At 46.4% G+C, this 26325-nt stretch overlaps 1 protein-coding gene across 1 annotated transcript in view; it reads right to left on the bottom strand.

Annotated features, from left to right (window-relative positions):
- LOC135827159 (hemicentin-1-like) overlaps positions 1–25837 on the bottom strand; it is a 51330-nt gene extending 25493 nt beyond the window's left edge. Inside the window, exons 1-7 of the mRNA XM_065339686.1 lie at positions 25793–25837; positions 20490–20604; positions 18367–18651; positions 12112–12459; positions 7040–7339; positions 4627–4911; positions 16–300 (exon numbers count right to left, since the gene is read on the bottom strand). Of these exons, the coding sequence (XP_065195758.1) occupies positions 16–300; positions 4627–4911; positions 7040–7339; positions 12112–12459; positions 18367–18651; positions 20490–20568 (1582 nt within the window). The 5' untranslated portion in view covers positions 20569–20604; positions 25793–25837. The remainder of the gene's footprint in view (positions 1–15; positions 301–4626; positions 4912–7039; positions 7340–12111; positions 12460–18366; positions 18652–20489; positions 20605–25792) is intronic.
- Positions 25838–26325: the final 488 nt, after the last annotated feature.

Genomic DNA, 26325 nt, shown 5'->3' with positions numbered 1-26325 from the left:
AATATTAGCACGTACCCTGAATATCCATGGCGAATGTAACATTTTCATATCCATCTCTATTCTGTACCAAGATGGTGTAAACTCCACTGTCCGAGGGAGCCAGATTCGTCAGTCTCAACAACAAGCCATCGGTTGACAATTGCGTCCTGTCTAAGCTGGTGTTGACTGGAGATCCATTGTGCGTCCATTCAATAGTTGCCGACGGATAAGGTATGTTTTTCAGGGTGACGTGGAAGGTGGCATTTTCACCGAGCAGTCCGGTGGTGTTCAAGTCTGAGAACGTATCCACAACGGGTGGCCCTGGGGAGGAATGGCAAAACACGGGAAACGGATTAGCCTCAGAGTGTCACTCGTACCGTATTACTTGAACAAGGAAACAGCAAGTTTGGAAATTGAAAAGATTCCAATCAGGCCCTAGGAAATTAGTTGTAGAACGGCAGTACCGCTGGTCAGTGTTGTGCAATATTCTATTATCGCATGTGCTGATTGTCAAGTACAGTAGAGGCAGACAATTTCGTTGGTCAATAATTTCGTCCAACTCCAAAGAAAAGGAGTTCGTCCGGTTGAAAATTTCGTCCATGGATCATAAGAGTGTATAGAAAAGCTGGACAAATCGACATTAGTCCTACATTTAGTTTAGTCCAAAAGCTCCTTGGACGAAAAAGACGAAATTAAATTCCAGACGAATATTTCTGCTTATACAGTAGCTGATGATGCTTTTGGTTGCGGTGACAGCAGCGAGTTTAAGATGCACGTTATTTCTGACGTGACGCGAAATTTCAGCACCCGTTATTTGGCGCGCGCGGCGAAAAACACTGCGAGTGACCTGCAGCTCACGTCAAATTTTGGAGTTTTACGCCAAATTTGACGGGAAATTGCGCGTCACGTGGGAAATAACGTGCATCTTAACCTCTCTATCAGAGGATAACTACTAGTTCCTTTCGGATCTGCTCTTTCTTATAGATCTTGTTATTACTACCTCCGACAAGCGAAACTTGGCGCGTTTTTTACTTCAAATTACACGAAATATCTCACACTTTACAATCAAGTCTAATGATTGACTCACCAAAATACAACTTTGTATTGCTCAACAAGGACATTAGAGACATCAGTTAGGCTGAATCACTCTCCCCTGATTCAGATATCGCAGTTTCTTCTGGAGAGGAATTGTCCCTGTTTTGAGACGAAAGAGCGACTAGAGCGGATTCAGTTGCAGCAAGTATCTCTGTTGTGATCAAGTATCTCTGTTGTGATCGCTCTGGAAATCTCGATGTCGCTTCTGTGCTTGAGCCACGGTGTCGAGGGTCGTTTCCGCCGCCGCTATCTAGGTTGACGTGGTAAGAACTGTGCAACACCTCCACACGCGCATGGACTGCAACATGTTTGCCGGGTGTTCTCGCCAACTGTCCAAAATTTCAGGCAGCAATTCCTGGCGCTTTTCCTTAGCCACCAGAGACGCATCGCTCTGAAGGCTATTGAAATACGCTAGGATTATTTGGCATGGACGTATGGACTCTGTGTTGGCTGAGTGATCAAGTGAAGAGAGAGAGAGAACTCCTTAGTTTTGCTTTGAAACGCGAAATCACGACGATTCTCCTTGGCAGAATAGACGCGCGGCGCGCGCGTGCCCTGTTGTGCTGGTACACGATAGACTGGCCTGCTTCTGACTAGTCGAGCCATGTGCCACTCACCAGCTCATCGCTTGGCTTCCTGCACCCGGTTGCATGGAGGGTACAAGTAGGTCGCGTACCTCACTGCCTTGTGAAGTAACTTGTGGTACCAACACAAATAAAAAAATAAAAAAACGCGCCAAGTTTCGCTTGTCGGAGGTATTATTATTATTATTATTATTATTATTATTATTATTATTATTATTATTATTATTATTATTATTATTATTATTATTATTATTATTATTATTATTATTATTATTATTATTATTATTATTATTCACACATATCCGCTGTATGCGTACGTGTGGCCCATGCACCACGGGGACCCACGGATACAAACCAGCATAATGTTCCCTCAGCAATACAAGCTAGCAAGCAAGAAAGCAAAGATAAATGAGAGCCCGGGCAGCGCCGGAGGAATCCCTACCATCCCTGGCTACGCGTTGGAACTGTTTCGTTGCCTATGTCCTCATCTCCCTTCGCTTTGTTTTTCTTCTAGATAGAGTGGTAGTAAAGAAAATGTCGTTGTGGCATCTATACACCTGCACCTACACTCACACCTCATTAAAGGGGAAGTGAAGGCAAAAATTAAAATTTCACAAGTTGTAGTCTTCCGGGTGCTGAGTCGAATGGTCTTGGTCCGAGGAAGCCGAGACGCTCCCTTCCTACTTGAATCCCAATCGAACTCGCGCACTTCCACCGAAACTGGGTGACTGCGCCCTACTAGATGGGGATTTGTATGCAAAATGTCACTAAAAGCGCCATTTCGTTCTTATAAAAGCACGGATGACCACGATTGGCCCATATGTTGTAGTCTTTTGGACGCTGAGTCGACTGGTTTTGGTCCGAAAAGGCTGCGATGCAGCATTCCTCCTTTATTCCCAATCGAACATGGTTGAACAAGCGGTCACGTGCTCCTGGGTGCCCAAATCACCTGGTCACCACGCCAGCAGCGACAACTTTCACACCAAGGTTCAACTCGAGTTCAACTCGAGTGACAGGACTGCACCCAAAAAAGGTCAAACAGGCTAGTAAGTTGTACCCTGCAGGCACGGTGACCAGGTGACTTGTTGTTGTTGTTGTTTATTTTACTCTCGTTGTCAGGAAATGTTTGCTTGTGCTACTTCTCATCCAGTTGACTTCTTATTATGACTTTGTACGTTATAATTTTCTTGAGCTCCGGTTTTCCCCTTCATTCTAACTCAAGGGCAGTTTAGCGTGTATTGGCTTGCGATTTCCTTTCTTCTGTTTGCTTGGCATTTTATCGCTCCACAGGTACCCTCGGTCTCAGGTGCTCTCACATTTGTGCAATTGTTGATTTTGGTCCTGACTTGTCCTCCCTGTTGCTTTGCTACCGTCCTCCTCCTTCCTCCACCTTTTTTTTTCTTAATTGGCCTCATTATGGCATTCGCTTCCATGTAATTGGGCTTGTAGCCCGTGTGTACTTGCGAATTCAAATAAAAATATACATACATACATACTTCGCAGATTCTAACGGGCAAGTTGCCCAATAACAAGAAAGCGAAGGCTTACGCAGGAGCACGTGACCGCTTGTTCAACCATGTTCGATTGGGAATATAGGAGGAACGCTGCATCGCAGCCTTTTCGGACCAAAACCAATCGACTCAGCGTCCAAAAGACTACAACATTATGGGCCAATCACGGTCATCCGTGCTTTTATAAGAACGAAACGGCGCTTTTAGTGACATTTTGCATACAAATCCCCATCTAGTAGGGCGCAGTCACCCAGTTTCGGTGGAAGTGCGCGAGTTTGATTGAGATTCAAGTAGGAAGGGAGCATCTCAGCTTCCTCGGATCACGACCATTGGACTCAGCACCCCGAAGACTACAACTTGTGAAATTTTAATTTTTTCCTTAACTTCCCCTTTAATTTTGGTGTTCCAGGACCGGGCACTATCCGTAACTTTGAAATGTCCATAACTCCGAATCACATACATGTTGATGGGGAAAGGCCATAGATATGGCGTATAAAGTCACTATTTCTGCAAAAAGTGAAAAAAAGAGTAGTAATATTACCACTGAAAGAGTAGTAATATTACCACTGAAACTCGCCCAAAGGGTGCCCGGTAGGCCAAAGTGCCGGTAACTTCGGTGTCCGGATACGCAAGGTTTCTTATTTAAATTTTTTTTTAAATAAAGGTATGAATTACCTTCAGTAAAAGCAGCCAACATTTTGCTGAATCGGTTCTGGAGGAGGCCAGGAAGATTATATCACTGCAGTGCAATTGCTGCAACTGCAATTGCTAGTGTGCAAGAATTGACTGGGATGTAGAGCCATAGCATAACTTGTAGTAGGCTTGGTCCTTTTCTTTTCTATAAATTGCTATTGTGGTACGAGTTCACAATCGGCAACCCACAAATTGTGCCGCAGGCTGCTTCGCCTCTCTATAGCCTGATCTCAGTAGTTCTCTTTCTGAAGAAGACAGTTCCCGTCGAAATGTCAAATATACCAAATGCCCGTCAGAGTCAAGCCTCGCTCCTGTTGTGTGACTGGGCTATGTTCAGTTGAAGTTTTATGACTCAGGCAGATAGACAGACTGACAGAGAGCGAGCAAGAAAGAGAGAGACAGATAGGCAGACTGACAGAGAGCGAGCAAGAAAGAGAGAGACAGATGGACAGACAGACAGACATGTGGACAGACAGACATTTGGTTATATGGACAGACAAGACAGACAGACAGACAGACAGACAGACAGACAGACAGACAGAAAGACAGACTGACTGACTGACAGACAGACAGACAGACAGGCAGACAGACAGACAGACACACTCACACAGGCAGACACACAGGCGAACACACAAAATGACATATATATATATACATACATATGGACAGACAGACAGACATGTGGACAGACAGACAGACATATGGCCAGACAGACAGACAGACAGACGACGACGAGCAAAAGAATCAGCCTGCTGCCCTCTTACCGGGTATATTCAGGGTAAACGAAACACTCTTTGATCCTTCCGAGTTGTTCACAAACACTGTGTATAGCCCCATGTCTGAGGGCATCAAGTTCATCAATTTCAGCAACTTGCCACTATTGAGCAATCGAACCTTGTGCGCACTTGTATTAATCGGGTTACCATTGTGCATCCATTTAATGCTGGGCGCTGGATAGGGTGGGTAATTCCACGTGAACGAAAATGTGGCATTTTCGCCGACCTGGTTGGTGATGTTCAAGGCCGAAAGTACACGCAGAAATGGGCGTGCTGGGTGGGAGAGGAAGCAGAGCAAATCAGTGTCACTGGTGCCGAGTTATTTTCTCTCTTCTCTTCTTTTCTTGTCCGGCACTTGGTGCACTGGGCACACATCGTGCGGTCGAGACCTCAGATCGACTAAGTGTAAGCAGCCCCACCCAGGAGCGTCGGAAAGTATTCGATATTGGTGCGGCCACGAATGGGTGAAGGCTCCCGGGGACCTCCCCTGGGAAAATAGCTAGGGAAATTGAGCTCAGCTAGCCCATATTCCATTGCTTCAAAAATCACTGGATGAAATTATTGGTACGGCTTTGGTCACACCGGCCGCACCGCTTCCTATGCCCCTGATCACCACCATAACACTCCTCTATTCACCATTATCCCTGCAAGGTGATTGCAGTAGGGAAGTTTGTAAAAAAACTCAGTCTGACTCCAAACCAGGGAGTAGTAAAATACCGGTATTTTACTACTCCCTGGCACAGTCACGTCCAGCATTGCACGGCAGGCGTGTTAGCGCTAGCAGCCGGAGAGAGTATCAGCGAGGTGCAGGGCGTCGCGGAGTACGCCCAGGGAGTCGTAAAATACCGGCAGTTTACCACTCCCAGGTACAGCCGGAGATAGTATCAGCGAGGTGCAGGGCGTAGCGGAGTACACCCAGGGAGGCGTAAAATGCTGGCATTTTACTACTCCCAGGTACGGACACGTCCAGCATTCCACAGCAGACGCCTTAGCGCTAGCAGCCGGGGAGAGTATCAACGAGGTGCAGGGCGTCATGGAGTACGCCCAGGGAGTCGTAAAGTACCGGTATTTTACTAGTCTCTTGTACAGACCACAGCACTGCACAGCAGACACCTTAGCCTAGCAGCGGATGAGGATCAACGAGGTGCAGGGCGTCGTGGAGTACGCCCAGGGAGTAGTAAAGTACCGGTATTTTACTACTCCCTTGTACAGACCACAGCACAGCACAGCAGACACCTTTTAAAAGCGGGATTCACAGAAGCTTTTTTGCGATGCGACACGCGACTCAAGCTTAACTGATGAGGGGTGATTTCCCCCGAAACACTATGTATTGAGCAGGGAGTGGTGCTTTCTTGCAGGTTTGCCAAGTCGAAGGTTCGATGGACTTCTCGTGTGCTCTGGATGGCAGTCGTGAGTCAGTCAAGTGTCAAGTCAAGTCGGCGGAATAGCGCGAGCTCCAGTGTGTGAGCAAACTCATTCCTGAATAGTGTTTTTTACTATTTATTTTATTTTATTTATACTTTTTTATTTATATGTGACTGTTACTAAATAGTAAAAACACTATTCAGTTCTCTAAACGTCCTTTTCATGTTTTCATGTTCCCCCTTTTTTCCTCTCCTGGTGGGGCAGTGTTATTGAAGTAAACAAAACAAAAACAAACAAAAAACAACAAAAAGAAAAACACACGTGTCCATACAAACTATATCTACACCATCACTATAGTGAGTTTCAAAAGTCCAGACCTCTGGTTTAAAAAAACCGTTAGGACAGCATCTACACCACATAAAATCTGTGATCACTTTGTGCATAACATTTTCGAAATTGGGCGTCTGTTATCCATTCGCTTAGAAATCTATATGAGAAAATTGTGTGAGCTGCCTGAGTAATATTCAAAAAGCTCAAACCAAATTTGAAGTATTAAAAAAAGTCTAGAGGTCTATACTTTTGAAACGCACTATAGCCTGATAGTACAGCATGTGCTTATCCACAGCCAGATGTTTGGAGAAACAATGACTTCAAAACGCTGCCCATGTCCTGCCCATGTCCTGTCCATGTCCTGTCCATGTCCTGTCCATGTCCTGTCCATGTCCTCAGTGCCCATGTCCTGCCCATCTCCTGCCCATGCCCTGCCCATGCCCTGCCCATGTCCCGCCCATGTCCTGCCCATGTCCCGCCCATGTCCTGCCCATGTCCCGCCCATGTCCTGCCCATGTCCTGTCCATGTCCTGCCCATGTCCCGCCCATGTCCTGCCCATGTCCTGCCCATGTCCTGCCCATGTCCTGCCCATGTCCTGCCCATGTCCTGCCCATGTCCTGTCCATGTCCTGCCCATGTCCTGCCCATGTCCCGCCCATGTCCTGCCCATGTCCTGCCCATGTCCTGCCCATGTCCTTGTACTCACAGTAGCTTGGCACCTTTATGTGCTTTTCATACCGAGAGTTCCACTGACAAGGTCGCAGCACGCTGGGATCTCCGGGCGGGTTACACACAGCATCGCTTTCAACGCTGCACGAGTAATAGCCGTGCTTATAACCGCCGCCGTAGTAGTCAGTAGCTATCAGCGAGCCGGGAAAGCTCCGGACCGTCCCGTCCGGTCTCCTGATGTGTATGGTGACATTGCTGCCATGCCGGTGGGCAACACACGTGAAGTTGAGAGACGAGCGCGTCTGTGTCTTGACAAACGAGGTGACGTACGGAGCGTCTAAGAACAAGAGGCAAAACAAAACATGCCGCTTATTAAAAGCTATTCTGTAACACTCACACTCTTAAGCTACGGATTGTAAGTTACAAGTAGTTGTTCATTCATGCACACAGAGGAGCAGAAGACAGGGGCGGTGCGATTCTGTAACACTCACACTCTTAAGCTACGGATTGTAAGTTAGTCGTTCATGTATGCACACAGAGGAGCAGAAGACAGGGGCGGTGCGATTCTGTAACACGGATTGTAAGTTAGTCGTTCATGTATGCACACAGAGGAGCAGAAGACAGGGGCGGTGCGATTCTGTAACACGGATTGTAAGTTAGTCGTTAATGTATGCACACAGAGGAGCAGAAGACAGGGGCGGTGCGATTCTGTAACACGGATTGTAAGTTAGTCGTTAATGTATGCACACAGAGGAGCAGAAGACAGGAGCGGTGCGATTCTGTAACACGGATTGTAAGTTAGTCGTTAATGTATGCACACAGAGGAGCAGAAGACAGGGGCGGTGCGATTCTGTAACACGGATTGTAAGTTAGTCGTTCATGTATGCACACAGAGGAGCAGAAGACAGGGGCGGTGCGATTCTGTAACACGGATTGTAAGTTAGTCGTTAATGTATGCACACAGAGGAGCAGAAGACAGGGGCGGTGCGATTCTGTAACACGGATTGTAAGTTAGTCGTTAATGTATGCACACAGAGGAGCAGAAGACAGGAGCGGTGCGATTCTGTAACACGGATTGTAAGTTAGTCGTTAATGTATGCACACAGAGGAGCAGAAGACAGGGGCGGTGCGATTCTGTAACACGGATTGTAAGTTAGTCGTTAATGTATGCACACAGAGGAGCAGAAGACAGGAGCGGTGCGATTCTGTAACACGGATTGTAAGTTAGTCGTTAATGTATGCACACAGAGGAGCAGAAGACAGGGGCGGTGCGATTCTGTAACACGGATTGTAAGTTAGTCGTTAATGTATGCACACAGAGGAGCAGAAGACAGGAGCGGTGCGATTCTGTGACACGGATTGTAAGTTAGTCGTTAATGTATGCACACAGAGGAGCAGAAGACAGGGGCGGTGCGATTCTGTAACACGGATTGTAAGTTAGTCGTTAATGTATGCACACAGAGGAGCAGAAGACAGGAGCGGTGCGATTCTGTAACACGGATTGTAAGTTAGTCGTTAATGTATGCACACAGAGGAGCAGAAGACAGGGGCGGTGCGATTCTGTAACACGGATTGTAAGTTAGTCGTTAATGTATGCACACAGAGGAGCAGAAGACAGGGGCGGTGCGATTCTGTAACACGGATTGTAAGTTAGTCGTTAATGTATGCACACAGAGGAGCAGAAGACAGGAGCGGTGCGATTCTGTAACACGGATTGTAAGTTAGTCGTTAATGTATGCACACAGAGGAGCAGAAGACAGGGGCGGTGCGATTCTGTAACACGGATTGTAAGTTAGTCGTTAATGTATGCACACAGAGGAGCAGAAGACAGGGGCGGTGCGATTCTGTAACACGGATTGTAAGTTAGTCGTTAATGTATGCACACAGAGGAGCAGAAGACAGGGGCGGTGCGATTCTGTAACACGGATTGTAAGTTAGTCGTTAATGTATGCACACAGAGGAGCAGAAGACAGGGGCGGTGCGATTCTGTAACACGGATTGTAAGTTAGTCGTTAATGTATGCACACAGAGGAGCAGAAGACAGGAGCGGTGCGATTCTGTAACACGGATTGTAAGTTAGTCGTTAATGTATGCACACAGAGGAGCAGAAGACAGGGGCGGTGCGATTCTGTAACACGGATTGTAAGTTAGTCGTTAATGTATGCACACAGAGGAGCAGAAGACAGGGGCGGTGCGATTCTGTAACACGGATTGTAAGTTAGTCGTTAATGTATGCACACAGAGGAGCAGAAGACAGGGGCGGTGCGATTCTGTAACACGGATTGTAAGTTAGTCGTTAATGTATGCACACAGAGGAGCAGAAGACAGGGGCGGTGCGATTCTGTAACACGGATTGTAAGTTAGTCGTTAATGTATGCACACAGAGGAGCAGAAGACAGGAGCGGTGCGATTCTGTAACACGGATTGTAAGTTAGTCGTTAATGTATGCACACAGAGGAGCAGAAGACAGGGGCGGTGCGATTCTGTAACACGGATTGTAAGTTAGTCGTTAATGTATGCACACAGAGGAGCAGAAGACAGGGGCGGTGCGATTCTGTAACACGGATTGTAAGTTAGTCGTTAATGTATGCACACAGAGGAGCAGAAGACAGGGGCGGTGCGATTCTGTAACACGGATTGTAAGTTAGTCGTTAATGTATGCACACAGAGGAGCAGAAGACAGGGGCGGTGCGATTCTGTAACACGGATTGTAAGTTAGTCGTTCATGTATGCACACACAGAGGAGCAGAAGACAGGAGCGGTGCGATTCTGTAACACGGATTGTAAGTTAGTCGTTCATGTATGCACACAGAGGAGCAGAAGACAGGGGCGGTGCGATTCTGTAACACGGATTGTAAGTTAGTCGTTCATGTATGCACACAGAGGAGCAGAAGACAGGGGCGGTGCGATTCTGTAACATGGATTGTAAGTTAGTCGTTCATGTATGCACACAGAGGAGCAGAAGACAGGGGCGGTGCGAGTATGCGTACAGCTTGCCATGACTACCCGCCACAGTGAGTTGCTGCCGGTAATTACAACATTCACTCGCGCCAACGGATAGGAGGATGAATGGGACGAGATAGTGGCTGCCGGCACAGCACACATACACACCGTGTGGACCGCATGCGTCTTACGACAGGAAAGGAAGCAAGGGTTAAAATAATAACTGTGATCGGCCATCATGGTATGCGAGAAACTCAAATTTCAAGGTTAATACTTAATAGCCAGGGAAGTGAACTGCGAGAAAAGCAAAATAATACCAAACCAACGAGGATTAAAGCCTGAGATGGCTATCTACTAGGTCTGCCTCTGTCTTGATGTGTCCCTCACTCTGTCTTTCTATGTCTCCTTCTGTCTCTCTCGGCCTATCAGTCTGTCAGTCAGTCAGTCAGTCAGTCAGTCTGTCTGTCTGTCTGTCTGTCTGTCTGTCTGTCTGTCTGTCTGTCTGTCTGTCTGTCTGTCTGTCTGTCTGTCTGTGTGTCTGTCTGTCTGTCTGTCTGTCTGTCTGTCTGTCTTTCCCTCTCTCTATCTGTCTGTTTTCTGGGTCCCTGTATGCGTCTGTTTCTATATCTGTGTCTCTGCCTATGCCTCCGTCTCCGTCTCTTTCTCTGTCTATGTGCCAGTCTTTCTGTCTCTGTCTGTCCGTCCGTCCATTCATCTGTCTGTATGTCTCTCTCTCCCTTCCTGTCTGTCAGTGTGTCTGTCCGTCCGTCCGTCCATCCGTTCGTCCGTCCGTCCACCCGTCCGTCCGTCCGTCTCTCTGTCTCTCTCTGTCTCTCTCTGTCTCTCTCTCTCTCTCTCTCCCAGATACGGCATCATCAGGGTGGCTCTCCACCCCTCACCATATCTCTGACAGTTCACACCTGCACTCCTATTCTACCGCAGTCCATTTGCTTTAGCTCACTTCTCTTGGTAAGACACGTCAAAAATATCAAATATCAAATATATTTAGACCCACGATTGGGTCTGGACCTTAAGCCCTGTACAGCTAGTATTGCGGAAAATGCAAGGCTAGAAGTCCTGTAAAAGAAGTGTTCCGGTGCCCCGGTGCTTGTCGTCAGAAGCATGTTTGTTTGTAACTCCACAACGCCACCCTCTCCCCACCCCCTGTTCTACAGCAATCATCCACTGTATCCTGATTGGACTACAACGCACAGATCATTCGGGTTGCAATGAACACAAGACGACACAAATTGCATGTCGCATCTTTATCACATCTGTGGCATCATGCACGATCCACAGCAAGAAGGCAGCGATGCCTGTACATTATGGTGAATTATTATAAAGAGGTTGGCTGAGGGCAAGAAGCCTTACCATCACTATGCTCCCACCATACAATTTTTGTCTGTGCCTGTGTACTGTGATCATTGTAAAAAAATAAATAAATGAAAAAGATGACATCACATCAGGGGCCGTCCGTAAATATCGAACTTTTTTCACCAAACGAATTATTTTAGTTTAGACCCAACCCCTCCCTCCCTCCCCATCAGAACGTAAAAAATGTTGACATACATGCATATACAACGGACATGTACATGAATCAATGTTTTCTGAAACGAAATTGGTCAACCCCCTCCCACCCCATAACGAAATTATTTCGTTTTGTGAAAAAAAGTTCGATATTTATGGACGACCCCTAACATAATTTTTACTCGGATACTGAGCCAGTAATAGATGTAAAAAAGAGAAGAGAACACATTCCCCTCTTCGGTCATACGTAACCATGAACCTTCCAAGTTGGAAGGCTGTTGGTTTGCGCACTGGAGATGTGTTAGAGCTAGGTCCCAGGTCGCTGAATGTCACAGTAGCCTGTCAGTTTTGTGCCCATTATCGCACGTTCTGGCTCTTCATTATCTTGTTACAGTCGTGGATAGTTTCAAATCTTTTATTCTCACGATAGTCAGTGGCCAATAAGAGATAATAGTGTAAGAAAGGAGGAAGAGTGAGGAAGAATTGGGTGGGCAGAGCCTAGGGGTTAATGACTACTTAAGTGTACGGGCAGGGGTGGTCGCTAGTTGCTGCATAACTCGTTCTCATGTGATTTCTTCTATTGACATAGTGTAACAAAACATAGCATGACATAACATGACAACATAACATCGCACTCACCTACGAAGCGAACCTGCACTGTCTCACGTGCCGCAACATTTCCATAGACTCGCCACGGCGCTATTGTATACACCCACTTGCACGTGAAGTTGTACGCGCCGCTTCTCGTGGATTCAGAGCGGAGGCTGTACGGAAAACGCAACGGCAGTGTGCGGCCTTTCCTGACGTTGAGCGGTACGCCAACATTTCCTACTCCGACCCAGCTCCACACCAGGTAATCGCGACTAGAGAGCAGCGGTGCAGCCGTATCCAGAGAGCACACATCCGCCATGATGGAGCTCGGGTTTGTGTGCACTGGGTAGGTCACCGTCCCTCCACCGTGCAGGAGCGTCGGGCGAAACGCAACAACTTAACATGTGCGCCAAGCAAGCAAGCACACAAACAGACACAGCGAAAATCACACCGATTGCTATGTAAGTAACGCTCGGATGGAGAGCCGAATACTGTATAATTATATACAAAATTTCGGCGCTGCAAAATTTCGGCACTTCACGATTTTTGACATTCCGGCGGCGATTTATTTTCGGCGTGGGGTAGAGGGCATGGTGTCGTGCGACAGATGCTGTGAAAAATTTCATCGGCGTTTTAATTTAGGCGTTTGGGGTCGGTGCCGAATATAGCCGAAATTAAATAGCTGCCGAAAATTAGTACATTTACAGTATTAAATTTAGAAGAAAGGACCAACAAATGTTACTTGCTATCCGTTATCTGTTGGTTTGCGCGTCCAAGACATGATAGAGCTTGTCATCAGGTCGTTGAATGTCAGTATCGCATCAGTGAGTATTGTGCTAGCTGTTGCACCTTCTGACTACACAACATCTTGATTATAACAGTCAGCGTTGGACAGAAACTACGGATAACATGTAACAATTTGGTCCTTTCTTTTAAAGGTTGCTATGTAAACTTTTCTAAGCACTCTCAGACTCCATTGCAGCCATTCACACATTATAGGGTACCTCACTTCAAACTCTCCAACTACGGTCTCTTCGCTGCATACGTTCACTTCACTTCCAAAAAATATAAATAATATTAGATACAAATGGAATGCACCCATTGCATTCCATTTGTATCTAATATTATTTATATTTTTTGGAAGTGAAGTGAACGTATGCAGCGAAGAGACCGTAGTTGGAGAGTTTGAAGTGAGGTACCCTATAAGGTTGCTATGTAGGTAGCCTGAATGGGTGTGGTGAGCACATTCATACACATGCTGTAATCCTGCGTATTAAACCCGGGCTTATTCCTGTGTGAATGCAGTGAATGGGATTTTCGGTCTTTGACCACTTGCTGCCCGGGGTCTGATCTACTCACCTCCCGCCGATTTAGGAGCTGCATCTGCGCCTTGCTCCTTGAAGGGTGGTGGCGTTCCTACGGATGCGGAAAACTCGGTTTCCAGCCGAGTCTCACGCGAACCGTTGTAGTATCCCTGCCCGACCAATACGGAAGTAGTACGGAACTAATATGGAGCTCTGCCTGATGTATAGTTAGTGTATCTCCGTATTTAAGCGTACGGCGTCTGCTGCATAAAAGCTGCTGCGCATTTCTGTTAAAGGGGAACTGTCACCAAAAAATTTCTTTGTCTTATCTTGTAGCTCTTTGGCTCCTGATCACGATGGTGTTATTCGTTTTTCTCTGCGATGACTGGAAGTGGGTGAAAACTTGAAAAGAAGGTGCCCAAAATTGTCCCGAAGTACCGAGTGACGTCACGCCGGACTTGACCTCCACGCGTACTTTCATCGTCAAAAACGAAGTCCAGCCCGTGTGCTCGTCGATCGAGCCAACTGTTCGATGTACGGTGCACGCTTGCCTTCTGAACTCGGACACTCGATGTGTACTTTGTACACAATGAGAACGCCAAAAAGGGACAAAATAAACAAAAGTCGACTGCAGTTTGTCGCACTGGTACTTCCTCCACGAAGCTCCAGCTCTTTGTTTTACTAATTTTGTGATTACGAAGGAGTGGAAGGATGTTTGTTTGCTGTTAGTGTGACACACATACCTCGTACTTGAAAATGATGTCGTTGTATCGAAGGTGGCTATGTTGCCCACCCGGCTCTGAAATGAAAGACGTCGGAGTTCGTCATCTGCATCTTGAGCAACATTGCCAGATGAATCGCCTTCACGTAACTACATTGCGTTCCTTTGGGGCTCGGGTTGGTGGTGTTATCGCCGGCCGGAGGAGTACTGTTTTCTGCATACGCACTCATCATCGTGTTGTTCCTCACACGAAAAGTTCAAAACAACGACGTACTTCCGTGCTCACAAAATAAAACCTCGCGGAAGAAGTCAAAAAGGTGAAAGCTCAGCTGCTTTTTATTTTGATTTGGCTGTGTAGCTGCACGTGGGTCTCTGCCTCTTTGGCATTCTCCTTCGGTACGACGTACCCATCTGTGTTACAGTTCAAAAGGCACACGTGCACCGTACATTGGAACAGCTAGCTCGATCGACGAGCACACGGGCTGGATTTCGTTTTTGACGACGAATGTACGCGTGGAGGTCAAGTCCGGCGTGACGTCACTCGGTACTTCGGGACAATTTTGGGCACCTTCTTTTCAAGTTTTCACCCACTTCCAGCCATCGCAGAGAAAAACGGATACCACCATCGTGATCAGGAGCCAAGGAACTACAAGATAAGACAAAGAAATTTTTTGGTGACAGTTCCCCTTTAAGATGAGATTTTGATAATAACGAGCTATTCGACCTCCAGGTGTGCACCGGAGAGAAAGTCAGTTATTTTGCCGCTTCTTCTTTCCCTTACAATTATATTTCAGGTGTGTACCTGAAAGAAGTAGAATAAAAGTAATTCTTGTTGATTTCACCGCGCCTACCACTCGGCTACCCATTACATTGGTGGCAGCGGTGGGATTCGAACCCACGCCTCCGGAGAGACTGGTGATGGGTAGCCGAGTGGTAGGCGCGGTGAAATCAACAAGAATTACTTTTATGTAAAAAGGCGACGTGGAGACAATAATCTTAATAATGCAATGTATATAACTAAATGCGCACTCATATCACAACCATGGGGACGAATCATGTACATGTATTCCAGAGCGTTTTCTTGTCACAATTATCAATGGAATTCGTGACTAAAGAGAATGATGAAACTACAATAGGATTTATACACTTGGAGTGGAACAGCGAGGATACAAGCATAGTAAGAAAAATAGCACAAACCTAGGAACAATGTGCACAGGTAATAAACTATAGGTGAGGTGAGAAATGATAGGAAATTCAGCAAGTGCAGTGTGACAATGGACATGCATGTGCAAGTGTGTGTGAGTGTCCATTGTCACACTGCACTTGCTGAATTTCCTATCATTTCTCACCTCACCTATAGTTTATTACCTGTGCACATTGTTCCTAGGTTTGTGCTATTTTTCTTACTATGCTTGTATCCTCGCTGTTCCACTCCAAGTGTATAAATCCTATTGTAGTTTCATCATTCTCTTTAGTCACGAATTCCATTGATAATTGTGACAAGAAAACGCTCTGGAATACATGTACATGATTCGTCCCCATGGTTGTGATATGAGTGCGCATTTAGCTATATTCATTGAATTACTTTTATTCTACTTCTTTCAGGTACACACCTGAAATATAATTGTAAGGGAAAGAAGAAGCGGCAAAATAACTGACTTTCTCTCCGGTGCACACCTGGAGGTCGAATAGCTCGTTATTATCAAAATCTCATCTTAACAGAAATGCGCAGCAGCTTTTATGCAGCAGACGCCGTACGCTTAAATACGGAGATACACTAACTATACATCCACCATAGCTCCAGCCGCCGCCGTGGTTACTAACGCTGATTCCAGGTATGGCATTTTCTTTCCTGTCTTCCTTCAGTCTCCCTGTTCTCTTCAGTCTTCCTTTATGCGAGTGTGTGAATCCAGTTTAGTTTGGTAGGCGTCTGATCATGGTGAGCCACGGCTTACCCAGCTAACGTGGGACAATGTGTGTGACAACGCCCCTTATAGTTATAGTGTATTCAGTTCGGTTTTTGAACTGCGATGTTCCTGGCGGGTTGTGCCAGCGTTGTGCAGCAAGAGTGCTGTAGTTTTTCAGGTCCTATTTGGAGGCCAGTTCTTTCCCCTTTTGACCCCGAGAGATCGTGTGAACCTGGTGTGCTTCTACTTTATGATTTGTTATCAGTTCATTTCTTCTGTCTACTCTAAACGTTTTCATTTCCGATATAATTTGCCATCTTCCGGTTGACGCTGTGTTCGTAACTCTTCACTAATTGTTTTTGAAAATCACGAGGGCGTGATAATCTGTAGGAAGGGAGGGTGTAGTATCCCTGCCCGACCAATACGGAAGTAGTACGGAACTAATATGGAGCTCTGCCTGATGTATAGTTAGTGTATCTCCGTATTTAAGCGTACGGCGTCTGCTGCATAAAAGCTGCTGCGCATTTCTGTTAAGATGAGATTTTGATAATAACGAGCTATTCGACCTCCAGGTGTGCACCGGAGAGAAAGTCAGTTATTTTGCCGCTTCTTCTTTCCCTTACAATTATATTTCAGGTGTGTACCTGAAAGAAGTAGAATAAAAGTAATTCTTGTTGATTTCACCGCGCCTACCACTCGGCTACCCATTACACCGTGAATTAAAATTTTTTTATTCCTGTAGAAGCCGACGTCAGGGCTAGGCTTCTATTTAAACCAGGTATTTCTATGTGTGTCAACACTAAACCCAGGCTTATGTGCCACGACAGCGCATCTTAAAAATCAGGATTGTATTCAATTTTTTTGTTTGTTCGAGATAGGCTTTAAGTGCATACTGTATAGCAGCAGGAGATTTTCGGACGGAAATATTTCCGGACAAAGCCGAATTGCGACCTTTCGTACAGGTTTTATTTTCGTACAGTGCTGCATGCTAAATTAGGCCTCGACCAAATATGCTTGCGCGTATGTCCGCATTTTTCGTGAGACAGTTCATATATGGCATATTGAGCGACAAAGGGAATATTGGAATGAAGCCAGCATAATATTCTGAAGAAAATGAGGACAAAACATTCATATTATGGACAAAATGCGTTCAGAAATGCCTTTTATGGATGAATTTGGAATGGTTGAGGCGTTTGCTACATTTCCCCATGGATGAACACTATCGCTACGGTTGCTGGGGCACACCCCAGCCATACTATTCTGCATGTGTTTTGATTTGCACCATAAGCATGATAGCCATGAAGCCAATGAATATTCCAAGGTTGTAATTTTACTGAAATGATCTACACTTTCTGCTTATGTCGAGCATATCAGTTTGGCATATCTTTTTGCATATCTTGCTTAGCCTTAGGCATATTATGACCGTTTTCCCTGGTATTCGACGAGCATAATATGCTCTTTTTTTTAGCATATTTGGTCGAGGCCTATGCTAAATGCACATGTTCGCAAGCAGTACTGCAGTACCCACGCACGAGGCGTAGAGTGTACATTATTTAACATCAACAAATTTTAGTTCGGAATTAATTTTAGTACAAAAGAGGCCGTGTACGAAATCGTACGAAAATAAATTCCGTCCGAAAATTTCCTGCTATATAGAGCTCAGTTGCGATCTGATGATCGGTTGAAACCGTGAAACTCAGAGCTACAGCAGGAACGCTTTTGATTCCTCTCAAGTGTGTGTAGAAATGTGCATATGCGTGCTCACACACACACATGAGCATGCACACGCAAACACACACACGTGCACACACGCACACGTGCACACACACACGCACACATGCACATGCTGTACGCACATACTGAACAAGCACATACACACGCATGCACAAACCTACGCACACCGGCACTTAAAAACAGACACACACAACATTTAATACAAATACACAAACACAGACACACAAATGCACACACATGCATGTATGCACCCACGGAAATAGAGAGAGAGAGAGAGAGAGAGAGAGAGAGAGAGAGAGAGAGAGAGAGAGAGAGAGAGAGAGAGAGAGAGAGAGAGAGAGAGAGAGAGAGAGAGAGAGAGAGAGAGAGAGAGAGAGAGAGAGAGAGAGAGAGAGAGAGAGAGAGAGAGAGAGAGAGAGAGAGAGAGAGAAGGATAGAGAGAGAGAGAGAGAGAAGTAGAGATAGAAGTATAAATAGAGATAAAGAGAGAAATGGAAAGAGAGACAAGAGGGGGTGAGATTCCTTCGTTGAGGATATCAAAGAGTTTGGAGACCAGTGCAAGGTACTTTGGCGAGAAATGCAACACAAAAATCTTAGAAACATTCTTCACTTCACAACAAAATGAGCGAGGACTTACTTATTTTCAGATAGATTTTGACAGAATCCGCTCCCTGAGTGTTGGTCAAGGTGACCTTGTACCAACCTTCATCAACGTATGTCAAATCGTTGACGCTCAGAACCAAGCCATCGCTGGACAGCTCTAGCCTGGCATCGCCGATATTGATTGGCTTATCCCAGTGTGTCCAGGAGACTTTTGCTGGCGGTGAGGGTGAGTTGAGTAGAGACACGGAAAGCCGAACACTTTCGCCCGGTAGCCGACTTAGGCGCAGTGTCGTGTTGGCCTGCAGGAGTTTAGGTGCAGCTGAGGACAGACAGCAAACACAGTAATATTTCAGTGCTACTCAAAAGACTCAAGTGGAATGTTCCTGCAACCCTCCCCCTCAGGAACTTGTTGGATCCGACTGAAGACAGTCGCTTTTTACGTACTTCGTTTTAACAGATAATGGTTCAACTCTCTCTCTATCTCTCTCATTCATTAGTGCTGTTACACCATTGTTTGGATATTTTTTAAAGCTTGAAACATCTGCAGGGGCGGATCAAGGATTTTTCCAAAGGGGGGGGGGGTCAATTCTTTCCCACCCTACCCACAATGACGAAATGATGACATACAAAAGCATGTATAACAAGTAGTTCACATGTTTGCGTTATCGGGACAGCCTACATGTACTGCATCCTGTACTTGAACATGCCAGCTGCTATACAAATGAAAATTCAGTACCCCTATTTTCAACACTCTGCAGCTAAAACATTATTGAAGACACGCAGCACAAGGAAGAAATTTTCAATTTCTTTGCCGCAGAATAGCTGATTGGTACTTTCTCCAGCAGCTCGTCTGCAATAATTGTCCGTAATATTGTACTCCGAGCCGCCCGATGTTGACTCCACTGTACAGTAGGTTCCATAAGGCAGGCTTCCTGCATCTTTCGTGTCTCAGTCATAATTGTCCCCAGTTCGGAGAAATTTTGATTATTGGATGATGGGACGTTGAACTCGAAGGTGATTTTCAAAGTCTCGCTCGTTGTTTTACCTTCGACACTAGTGGCTACACTTTTCTTTGAAGTGTCACCAAAATACAATGGCAGCTGGTCTTGAGCCTGCCTCTTTTAGACGCTTCGAGCAGCGCAACAAATAGGCAGCTCAGCAAATGCTTGCGCATGCTTGCGCACCTCTTTCTCCGAAGCGAACGCTAGCTGCTAGCTGTACATTCACATGATTCAGTGCAGATCTACCTCTTTACTGTGTATTATCTACTAGTAAGTAGAAGACATTATCTGGCCACCCGTTGACCATGATGCTACATGAGGAGACAATAGTGATGACATTTTTCCCAACGAGACCAATTTTATGACGCTCCCGGATGATGTTACTGAAGTACTATTTTCATTGGTTTTGTAGAGCCCCATTCTCTAGGAGCTGTCTACATCTGCTTTGTTTCAATGTCCAGCATAAGCGAACGTGTGGGTCAAGCATAACTGCTTGGTTGACGCTGCCACGGGAATGCGTATAATAATAATTATCTACTAGTAAGTACAAGACAACCATAATGTACAAGCTGCATAGCTAACGGACCGCTCTGGCCTGGGTCAACTGGGCCATAGCATGGGGCGCGCACGTCGCATGGGTTAGTGGTCACCCCCCCCCCCCCCCGGGATCCGCCCCTCATCTGTCTGTATGTCTGCCTGTGTGCCTGCCTGCCTGCCTGTCGGTCTGTCGTTCTGTCATTCTGCCTGTGTGTCTGTCTGTTCGTGTGTCTGTGTGTCTGTGTGTCCGTCATGTCTGTCTGTCTGTGTGTCTGTGTGTCTGTGTGTCTGTCTGTCTGTCTGTCTGTCTGTCTGTATGTGTGTCTGTCTGTGTGTGTGTGTGTGTGTGTGTGTGTGTGTGTTTGTGTGTGTGTGTGTCTGTCTGTCTGTCTCATACAGCAGTAGGTAGCCGAACCACACAACAGGGAGCAGGACTTGATACTAACAAATCTTTTCATGGAAACAGACTGATTTAAAGGGAAACAGACTGGCTTTATAGGGAAACTGACTGGTTTTTATAGAGAAACAGACTGGTTCTATAAGAAAACTGACTGGTTTTGTTGTGAAACAGATTGTTTGAATAGGGAACAGACTAAACGTGAGCAGGCGCTCAACTCACTATCTTGCGCTCCAACCGGGAGCAGTACGAAAGCGATGACAAAGGCAATGCACGCACGCATCTGGAATGTCGATGCCATAGCCCCATCAACAAACACCACTGCCTGTGCTGTCACCTGCCAACAACACACAACACCACATCATAACAATACCGATACTCTGAATTTAACAGTACACAATTGTGTCCGCTTCCGGGGAGCTCGTGGCGGCTGTTACTGAGCACCCGGTAAATTTTCTTATGAAAATGGAACAGAGCGAGTGTGCACGACACGGTGATATCTAGCTTTGCTTTACATTTCTGTTTCTTCTTCCTGGTGCGTGCTTGTGGCATAGTCACGGTGGTCTTTAGTTACAGGTTTTACCGTATTTTCAAGGCATAGGGTGCAATATGTGGGATGTTGGTCTGCACTTTCCGAACCCCCTCAGACTACGTGCCTACTAGGCTGATTTCGTCGACATGATCTTGATAAATAAAAGGGGGTTTGTCAACTGACAACCGCTCTATTTAGTTGCTATTCACTCTTTAGATAACAATTTTTTTTTTAAATTAATGATGTTGAAAAATTATTGACGTTTCGGGCCAGTCATCCGTTGTAAGAACAATGTACAAGGGGATGATCTTGATAGTTTGAAGTACATCAGCTAGCTACCTGCAGCATCGGGTAGTAAGCTCCTTGATACTGTAGTCGTCTTGTTAGCACTCTTGGCTGGATGCTTTAGTGCTGCTGCATGATGCGCCGCTCGCCACTTTTCGTAGTTTGAGAGTTCTGGCGTTGGAGCGACGAGCCATCTTATTGCTTGAAGTATTTTCTTATTTAAAATACATTTAAAGCTCATCCTGACGTACCTGTACCGATCAGGCCAAGATGGCCGAAGCATGCTGCTGTCTACAGCGTTGGGTAGTTCGGAATGTGTATGTGATTAGAAACTGCAGTACACTCAGGCCTTGCTCAGCTGGTCCTCTTTTATCCGGATCGCTCGCCATCCGGACGGAAATCGTCGGTTACTGATTTACAGCATATGCCATGCGTACATGTACATACAGTGTGTGTGTGTGTGTGTGTGTGTGTGTGTGTGTGTGTGTGTGTGTGTGTGTGTGTGTGTGTGTGTGTGTGTGTGTGTGTGTGTGTGTGTGTGTGTGTGTGTGTGTGTGTGTGTGTGTGTGTGTGTGTGTGTGTGTGTGTGTGTGTGTGGGTGCGTGTGTGCGTGCGTGTGTGACTATCGGGTTCTCTCGTCTTTCCGGATTTATTTTGTGGAAAACGGGTGCGTGTGGTTAAGTGAGGTCTGACCGTAGCTCCATTTTGTTATGCAATGCCAGATAAAAGATGATGGGGTCCATACCTGTATATGGTCACCCAGTGCCAAACCTCCTGTTAATTAAAGACCACCTGCCACCCTAAAGACCTCTTTTTGGCCCGAAGGAGTGGCCATTATATGAGCCGCAATCAGCGAAAACGACCCTTAGAGGTTTCGTAATTTTTTCAAGAAAAAGGTCGATTTGTGACGTTCAACGATTTTCTGATCGCGACGAGCTCTTCTTGAACTCCTTGCTTGAATTTATTTGAAGTTAGTTAGTTGAAGTGGTGTCGAGTGGTGACTCGAGTGTTCCTTGATCTTGTTGCGATGGCTGCGGACGCCAGAGCTGCTCGCAGAGCGCACACGGCAGTCATTGTGTACAGCTAGCTCGAGCCTGGTGGGGAGTGGATGCTGAAGTAGCCGCTGAAGTTCAGAGTGAGGATGAGACGTTCTTTGGTTCCGACATCGATGTCGACAGCGAGGCGGAATCGCAGCCGTCATCTCCTGCTGTGTTGCGGCTCAAGGTGGTCGATGACTCGTCAGAGTCGGAAGATGAGGAGTCATCACCTGAGATAAATTCTGAGTCTGGGGCTAGTGACGGCAGCGACGTCGTGTCGTCAGCTGCGGAGGAAGAAATGGAAGACATTGCGGAACGACTCCACGCAGGATGCAGCTGCAAATAAGTCGATCATGTCTCCGCACTCTTCAGCTATTCTTTGGCATTCTAGCTGCTTACTGCACAGGCTATTTCAAAGGTATTCAAGCTGCCTACCCACCTTAGAATGCTGAATATTTATTGTGCAGATACATCGTATACATACATTGCACCAATTTGGAGTACACCTTGTATATTTGTGTATACACCCGTTTTGAATCGGAATATTGAACTTTTTCTTGGCTGAGGTCCTTCAGTAGATGTGTTTCAACAAATTTCTAACCAAAAAAGGAATTTTGAAAATTTGACCCTAAGGGCTGTTTTCGCTGGTTGAGGCCCATATGTAGTTGCAGATCCCCCCTCCCCAGTATTGTGAGCCAGCTGTGCAACATTGAGCAAGTAGTTGATAACAGGCTTTTACTGTAAGTGTACGGGATTGTACAGTTGTTGGGCTTGGTGAAATCAAAACTGGCGCCCTGGTTAGGCCTTTGCGGAGAATGCCGGCAGAGAAATTGGCAGAATTCGGTACTTTTTCTGGTACGTTTCATGCATGTTTGGTATGTGGATGAAGAAATGGAGCAGAATTCGAGGAATGGCCCGCCATAAGGTTTGTATGGTTCTGCCAGTTTCACTGCTTTTCGAGCAGAATCTGCCACCTTTTCGAGCAGAATCCGCCAATGCCTAGCCCTGGCTCTTGGGCCTGTTCTGATTACGCCACTGTATTGACATGTTTTCGTTTTCGACAGCATGTTACAAGGAGAGGATGCACAGTGCTCCTGAGTACAAGCAGGGCCGGAGGCAGCTTCCGCGGAGCGGTGCGGCCGAAGGGCCATCTTTAAGGGGGTCTGGGGGTCATCCCCCAGAATTTTTTGGAATTTATACGGCAAATCCTGCACTCTGGGCGACTCCCTGTGCAAAATCATACATCGAAACTTTTTCTCCCCAGTTTTGGACGTTCCACGCCCACTTTTTTTGTTTTGTTGGTACAGCCATGGCCATACCGGCCGTACCAGTGGCGCCGACCCTGACAAGTTCAACCATAACCCGGTTGGCAGAGTCCTGGTCTTGTGACCATTTGAACCGTATGGGGAAAACCCCGGTTCCAACGGTCTTTAATCTAGGGGGTGGTTGAATTTGGAATTTTATCTTTTTTGCTGAAGTTTTTTTGTTGAATTCTTTATTCTCACGATGGCCCCATCGCCAATAAGAGTTTTGCTGTTGTCGTTGGTGATGGTGGTGTTGTTGTTGACGGTTCAAATGGTCGCAAGACCGGGACTCTGCCAACCAGGTTATGGGTGTAGTCAGGAGCGCTGTGCGTCCTCGCCTTGGGCGGCGACACATCCAGTGCCTGCGGGAGCTCCATCACCTGGTCCACCACCAGACCACTGCCCTTTTGGAGCTGGGCTATAGTCTCTCCACCAGCGCGCGGCGCCCTCTCCAACTTGTCCCGACTGCCAGGGCGAACACCTACTCGCGTGCCACTTTCCTCTTTGTTACCGCTGTCACCTGGAATTCTCTCCCCACTGACATTAGAACCACCCAACATAGTCATTGCTTTGTGTCTCGTGTCCGTACCATCTTTGCCAACACCCGCTTTGAACCCACTGGTTTCATTCCTTCCAGAGTTTCTATAACATAGTAACGAATGTTATGGCTGATTTCTACAGTACGCATTTGTTATAACCCTTCCTCTTCTCAATCTATAATGTTATAATTTTGCAGATATATTCCCAGTAAGCCATGAACGCAGACCCCCTTGACTTAGGCCTCGGCCTTTGGGGAATCCATAAATAAATAAATAAAACGGCCTTGTAACATGCTGTCGAAAACGAAAACATGTTAAACTAGCAAGCAAGGCTTCTGTGTAATACCATCACGGCATTAGTATGTGTGTATGAGGGAAAAAAATATTTTCGCCATGGCAACGGGTGAATAATTTTCGCACATTGGGTGATTTTTTGAATATTTTTAGATTTTTTTCAAATCTAACCATTTTTGAGCAAAACATCATTCCTCCTAAAAATCGAGTTTTGCATCCACATCTTTCCATTATTTTTTCGAATAATGTGGAAAAACCAGGGAGTCTAGTTACTGCCGGTATTTTACGACTCCCTGGTGTGTATGTCCAGCTGCAGTCGTGCCACTTCCAGGGTGTCAATGGCCATGCAACTCGTAAGGAGACCACAGGTCTGTGTACTGTGGGGACTGCCCTAGAGAAATATGAATGAAAAAAATACTATGCAAGCTGTGGGCGCTAAATACGCCCTATGACCTCACCAGTATGGATTGGATTTCACTGAGCGCTACTACTGTACGCATGAATGACCAGTGTCCTTGCAGTGCGTGAGATCATGGATGTAGACAACGAGACGAGACTACAGCCTCAGTACAGGGCATGTCGTCTATAGGCGATACCTGTCTGGATACACCGGCTAACCACCAGCCTGAAAACTGTACCCCTTTCAGCCTTTTCAGCCCAACATTAGAGAGGTTCCGCACTACGTAAAGCTGAGCAACTTTACGTTAGTGGGCAGGAAAACCCCGTGAATTCGCGAGTTTGCACTCCACTTACGGAAAGTTGTCTACGGAGAGTACGTAGATAGAGCTCTGATAACGTAGCTGGTCCGTAAGTGGATTGGGGTACAAATTTATGACTCTCTCCCCAGGTCGATCTGGTCGTACACTGCCGCGTTCGGAGTTGCCAAGGGCAGCTACGTGATTTGAAAACTCCGTATGGCGGAACCCAGATCCGCATGCAGTTTACGTAAGACTTCCCGTAGATCGACTACGTTTTTTACTAACGTAATTAGGGAGGTTTAGTTCCCACGTAACGGAAACGCGTACGTGGGTGATCCACGTAGAGTGGATGAAGGGCACCCACGTTGCAATGTTGTGTTTAGTCACACGGAACAAACAAAAGCATGAAGCGAAAGGCCAAAACCTGGTCAAAGACGAAGCTACCCCGGCCTAAGAAGCTCATCCAATATTTTGATTTCGTGCTTCGGAAACTTATTCAGCTGAGCACCCTCACAGCTCGCACAATGCGCTCCATTCTGATTTTCACCCACGTTCTGGCGGAACGTGGGTGAGCCTCCATACACGGTATGTCGTGAATCAGAAAACGTCTGTACGTGGGTCACTGAGTATCACGTGGTGCACCCACGTAAAGTACCCACGGATTACGTGGGACTAAACCTCCCTATTACGTTATGCGGAACCTCTCCAATGTTGTATTGCAACATCGGCGATAATTTGCGAAGAAAGTCGCTTCTCCAAACGTGACGTCAAGCTGCCAGTCGTAAGCAGGTCTTCAGTAAAATATCAAGCGAAGTTAGAACAGGATGTCTTCTTACCTTGGTTTGGCCAATACCACTCAGCCCTGGTCGGTTTTGGAAAGCCACACTGTCCACTCGTCGCCCGCCAAGTTCACCATATGACGGCAAGCCACTTCACAATTCGCTTCACAATTGACTAAAACTCTTTTTAACTTCGACTTTCCTTGCAATTCCTTTTCAAGTGTGGCAACCTTTCCGGCTCACTTCAGAGCGAAAACAGTTTCCACTCGGCTGGAAGCTCGTGTGATGCAAGCTAGGCGGTATAAGGAAGGGAGCAATGTACGATGTGACAATAGCCTGTGCCATATACGTGCGCGCCTGTTTGTTGTGCGATAATGCTAGCGCGAGCTCAGGCGCGCCGATGTCGCTTTTGGCAGTGGATCTTCGCCATGTTTATCCCGTACACGCGCGTACGCAGAGAGTACTATTACTAGAAAGAATGACTTCCCGTTCAACAGGCCTAGCCTAGCGCCTGTGCAATACATTGCTGCGTCGTACTTTACATGAAAGGCCGCTGCGGCGGTGCGTCCTCTTCGGGTCGCATACTCTTC

This window comes from Sycon ciliatum, chromosome 11 (genome assembly GCF_964019385.1).
Source record: "Sycon ciliatum chromosome 11, ocSycCili1.1, whole genome shotgun sequence".
NCBI lineage: Eukaryota > Metazoa > Porifera > Calcarea > Leucosolenida > Sycettidae > Sycon > Sycon ciliatum.
This window is presented reverse-complemented; position numbering and strand designations above follow the sequence as displayed.